General features: G+C 38.9%; 1 protein-coding gene across 3 annotated transcripts in view; it reads left to right on the top strand.

The window, feature by feature from the left end:
* Positions 1–5220, top strand: part of ACIN1 (apoptotic chromatin condensation inducer 1) — a 43294-nt gene that overhangs the window by 15219 nt on the left and 22855 nt on the right. For all 3 annotated transcript variants that reach the window (XM_027843059.1, XM_027843058.1, XM_027843057.1), the window contains exon 4: positions 2288–2376. In XM_027843059.1, the coding sequence (XP_027698860.1) occupies positions 2288–2376 (89 nt within the window). The remainder of the gene's footprint in view (positions 1–2287; positions 2377–5220) is intronic.

Here is a 5220-nt window from a genome sequence, read left to right as displayed (position 1 = left end):
TAAAGAGATTCGTTCTGTGAAGTTTGGATTCAGTCAAAGGGCTACACTTGAGCACCTAGAGGGCCACATGTGGCCTTGAGGCTGCAGGTTCCCCACTCCTGGTAAGGTCAGAATTGAACTCAGGTCTTCCTGATGCCAGGTCCAATGCTGTATACACTGTGCCATCTATCTTTCTCTTCCACAAAAGGCAAAAATGGGTTTCCTCTCATATATCAAGATATAAGTCTCAATTATGTATATGTTAACATATAACATTGCCTAGTGTTTGGTTCATATGTTATAGCTGGTTGACCTTGTACCCCTCTATAACTTTATAGACACATGACACATTCCTCTTTTTGGTCTAAATTAGTCCAAGAGACTAATCAGATGACCGCCTTCTTTCCCACCTACTTTAGCAGTTTTGCCTTAAATATCATTATTTTCTAATTTAAACTGTTCTGAGTTTTCATTGATGATTATCGTAGCACCAACAATGTTGGTCTCTGATAGATGGTTTTAAAAATCCCAAAAGGTCTGGCCACTGTCCATTCTTCCTAACCTTAGAAATATAGGTGTAGGTAGGGTGAGGCTCCAAGTTCTAGTCTCTTCCTCTGTTGTGAAATTTGGCATCAGTCTTCTTTGAGAGAAGAATTCATAGAGCCCAATCAAGAGAACTCACCAATCCAATAGAAGCTTTCTTGCCCATTTCATGTCTTCGGGACAAAGTAATATCAGGAAAAGAGAAGAGCTTAGAGTTAGGGGGCATACTTTGTACCCTAAGGGGAACATTGATTTAAGCTACAGTTTGTCTACCATTGGTGTGGAAAGTAGTTTTAGTCTCAGTGGTGTTAGAACCAAGCTAATTAAATATTATCCTAAAATATAATTTTCTTCTGACCCTTTAAAACGCTATTCCCTTAAATGTGTTTGTAATTCTACCTTATCATAGAATCTTAGCACCATATTTACCCTTTGAGGTGTTTGATTGAATTGAATTGAATCCAACCCTTTCATTTTACAAATGAAGAAACAAATGTCCAATTAGAATGTTAAGTGACTTGCCTGAAGTCTTTTCTTTGTATGAAAGGAAAGAACTTTTTTGCCAGCTACATATGTGTTAATGTTTAATGAGGAGCTATATAAGCAAAAATGTAGGTGCCATGCAATCTGTTTAAAATATATTAGCAATCAATCAGAAACAAAGGTTCACAGGAGGAGCAGATTGATCAGTAAAAATAAGGAATTTGTGTGCTTGAGTCCCAAATACGGAAGAGAAATGGAAATTCCTTGGAAGTTATTGTATATATTTTGGAGTTAATTGAAGAGCAGAATTGCTTGTTTTTAAATGTGTCACAGCTTGCTCACACCCACCTCTCCATTGCAGGTTGCCATGCTTTACAGCTGAAAAATTACTTAGGAGAAATGGTATAAAAGATGTCCTTAGAGAAGTGTATGACTAGAAAAAAAGATAAGATGGTCACTCAGTGAGAGTGAAGAATAACTAATGGACTACTCATGGGCTTTAGTGATAATCAAATAATACTGAGGAATCACCCCCACCCCAGCATGTTGGATGAGCAGGAGATGAGCAGGTTAGGTGGGTATGAGTGGGTTGTTCTCTAAATTGTTGGAAGGAATACCCACAGAAGAAAGAAATAAGCATTTAGATGGCACCTGCTATGTGCAAGCTCTGTGCTAAGCATTTTCTTAGCACAGTGCCTGGCACATAGTAGTTGGTATCTAAATGTTTTTCCCTTTTTTTTTTTTTGTTTGTTTTTTTAAGGCAATTGGGGTTAAGTGACTTGCCCAGGGTCACACAGCTATCCCTTTTCCATTGTCTTCACAACAACCCTACAAGGTTTTGCAGGTTTTGCTGTTATTGCCATTTTATAGTTGAGGAAACTGAAGCAGACAGAAATTGAGTGACTTGCCCCTGAATCACACAGCTAGTGTCTAAGACACTATTTAAGCTCAGAACTTTGTGAATCCAGAATCAGAATTCTATCCTTTGTGCCACCTAGCCACAGCAATTAGATCACATACCCATTGACTTATTTACAGAGCCTGAGTTGGTTTAGAATATTTTTAAGTGCTCAATAGGAACTAGAAATGAGATCCCAGTTATAGAACTCTTGGAATTTCTTTCCAGTAGATTCTAGAACTTGTACTGGTACTGAAGCAACAAATCAGAAGTCTGTGTCTGGGCAGAGTGAATTTCATACTGCAATTAAATTCTGTAAAGAAAGCAACTGTGGGTTAGGGTCCCTGACAAGATACTGACCTCGTTTACTTTTCCTTTTGGTAGGAAAAGGCTGTTCCGTCTCTGAAGAGAAAGGTGAATCTGATGATGAAAGACCAAGAAAAGGAGAAAGACGGTCATCCAGGGTGAGACAGGTAACTAACTATCTCCCAATGGAAATATCTTTTCAAGGAAATAGAAATGCTTCTTGTCTAACAGAAATGCTTCTTCTCAAGATTGTGTATGAAGATACAGATAAATGATTTCAGGTTCAGCAAACATAATTAAACACCTGCTATGTGCAATATACTTTGCTGGGTGTTAAGAAATGTAAAGATTAAATGACAAATTCCCTGCCCTCATAAAGCTCACAAACTAGATTAGTGATACATAAATAAAATATAAAATGATTCACGACAAATTTTTTTTTTTTGGCTAGGCAGTGGGGTTAAGTGACTTGCCTAGGGTCACATAGCTACTAAGTGTTATGTGTCTGAGGCCGGTTTTGAACTCAGGTACTCCTGAATCCAGGTCCAGTGCTCTATCCACTGTGCCACCTAGTTGCCCTCTCACGACAAATTCTTAAGATAGACTTAAGCCAAGTGCTATTTGAAATTCTAAGAGCAAAAATAAATTACCGATTAGGGTCCCAGAGAGAGGATAAGGAAGGAAAAGCTTTATAGAGGAAATACCATTTAAAGGTATATCTTAAAGGATGGCAAGGGTTTCAACAGATAGAGAAGGCATTCCAGGGAAAGTAAACAGGAAAGACACAGAAGTGAGATTATCAAGTATATGTATGAGCAGAATGTAAGGCAAAGGGCCTAGAATTTGGGCCCATAGCAACACATTCAGAAGACAGTGAAAGCACTTACAGTCTAGGAGCTTAGCTAAAACAGAGCTTAGCATGCTTCCTCCTCCACAGGAATGGCCACTGTTCTGGTAACTTTACTGGAGAGCCTGCTACTACTACCTTGATGTTGTCAGCACCATGATGCACAGGGGTTGACAAAGCCTTTAGGTCTCAAGGTGTGGTATTTCTGATCTCAAAGTAGTGGAAGGAGGTCTTATACCCTTCCCATTCATCCACCTCTCCCTTTCACTCCCCTGGTGTCCATGTAACCAAGCACCTCTCCCTCTCTCTCTCTCTCTCTATCTTGATTGTTCGTGAGACCCAGTCCCAGATTGGAATAGCAAAGGGCTGAGATTCTCTGTAAAAGTGTGAAGGCATTGAGAGCTGGTGCTTTTGTTGATGTTGCTGGCCCAAACTGTATGGATGCCCTTTCTTGTTGACATTAGTGGTCCATACCTCTTTTATCATATTCAAGGTAGATCCTTGCACTTTGTGGTCTTGCCCCATGTATGTGGGGCAACAGAAGAGGGAGGGCATCTGTTTGGCATTAGTGCCCAAGTTGATTTTAAGTGCCTACTATGTGTTAGCCACTATGCTAAGAGCTGGGAATACAAATACAGAAGAAGAAAAAAAGACAGTCCCTCCCCTCTAGGAACTTACAATCTAATCAGGGAAGATAACACACAAAGCTAAAAAGGAGGTGAGAGGGAGGGACCAGGGAAGGTACTGGGGCAGGGGCATGGTGAAGTCAAAGAAGTCTAAAGTGAGTACTGGAGGAAGGGACAAGGAAGGGGAGTTGAGTTAGTAACTCTACCCTCCAAACCCAAATGAATCTTGTTATTATTTTTTCTAGCTCTATAAAAGAATTTTTGGTAGTTTGAATGGTATGGCAGTGAATAAGTAAATTAGGGTACAGATGAGGTGTGAGTAACAAGGCTGATTGGATCTTGCAAGATCATGAGACTTCTTAATGATGAGGTTTCTGGGGACATGGTGAAGGAAGGCCAAAATGAGGGTAGCCACGTGGGAATGAGATATCTGTCCTGTACCCCTTCCTTAAATGGAGGTTGAGTTTGTACTGCCCCTGGTGCAGATATTGCTAATTATTTGTATATGTTCAGCAATAAATAGTCTGATTTGGCTACTCATGAGAGGAAGGAACTAATATAAGAGCTATTGTGGAATTAGAATTAACAAAGTTTTGAGGTCGATTTGCATGGTTAATGAAAGGCAGAAGTTTAAAATGATACCATGGTTTCAGAGTTGAGTGAGTAAAGAGATGGAAGTGCCATTTATAGAAATACAGAAGTCAGAAGGAAGATTGGTTTTGGGTAAAAAGATGTTTGGTTTTGGATGGAAATTTAACTAGAAATATCCTCTAGGGAGTGAGATGTGTGAGTCTAGGTTTTGGAAAAAAGGTCAAGGTTTAAGGCATAGATTTGAGTCTCCACAACATATAGTACTGAAACATGGATGAATGCTTATAACAAATGCATTGATGAATGTTTGTAAATTAAATTGCCAAGGGAGAGCTTATAAAGGGAAAAGCCAGGAACAGAACTCTTAGGGAAACACTAACATTAAGGAAGCCAGCAAATGAAACTAAAGAAGTAATTTAAAAGGTAGGAGGAGAAACCCAGGAACTATATGAACACAATTACAAAACACTTTCCATACAAATTAAGTCAGATCTAAATAATTGGAAAAACATCAGTTGCTCATGGGTAGGCCGAGCTAATATAATAAAAATGACAATTCTGTCTAAGCTAATTTACTTATTCAGTGCCATACCATTCAAACTACCAAAAAATTATTTTATAGAGCTAGAAAAAATAAGAAGAAGATTCATTTGGAATAACAAAAGGTCCAGAATATCAAGGGAACTCATGAAAAGAAATGCAGGGGAAGCTTGCTAGCTATTCCAGATCTTAAATTGTATTATAAAGCAGCAATCTTCAAAACTACTTGGTACTGGCTAAGACATAGAGTGGTGGATCAGTGGAATAGGTTAGGTATGCAAGACATAGTAATCAGTGACTATAGTAATCTACTATTTGATAAACCTAAAGACCCCAGCTTTTGGGGAAACTGGAAAAGAGTATGGCAGAAACTCGGCATAGACCAAAATCTCACACCATATACCAAA

The sequence above is a fragment of the Vombatus ursinus genome, unplaced genomic scaffold (assembly GCF_900497805.2).
Source record: "Vombatus ursinus unplaced genomic scaffold, bare-nosed wombat genome assembly UNPS02014894.1, whole genome shotgun sequence".
NCBI lineage: Eukaryota > Metazoa > Chordata > Mammalia > Diprotodontia > Vombatidae > Vombatus > Vombatus ursinus.
This window is presented reverse-complemented; position numbering and strand designations above follow the sequence as displayed.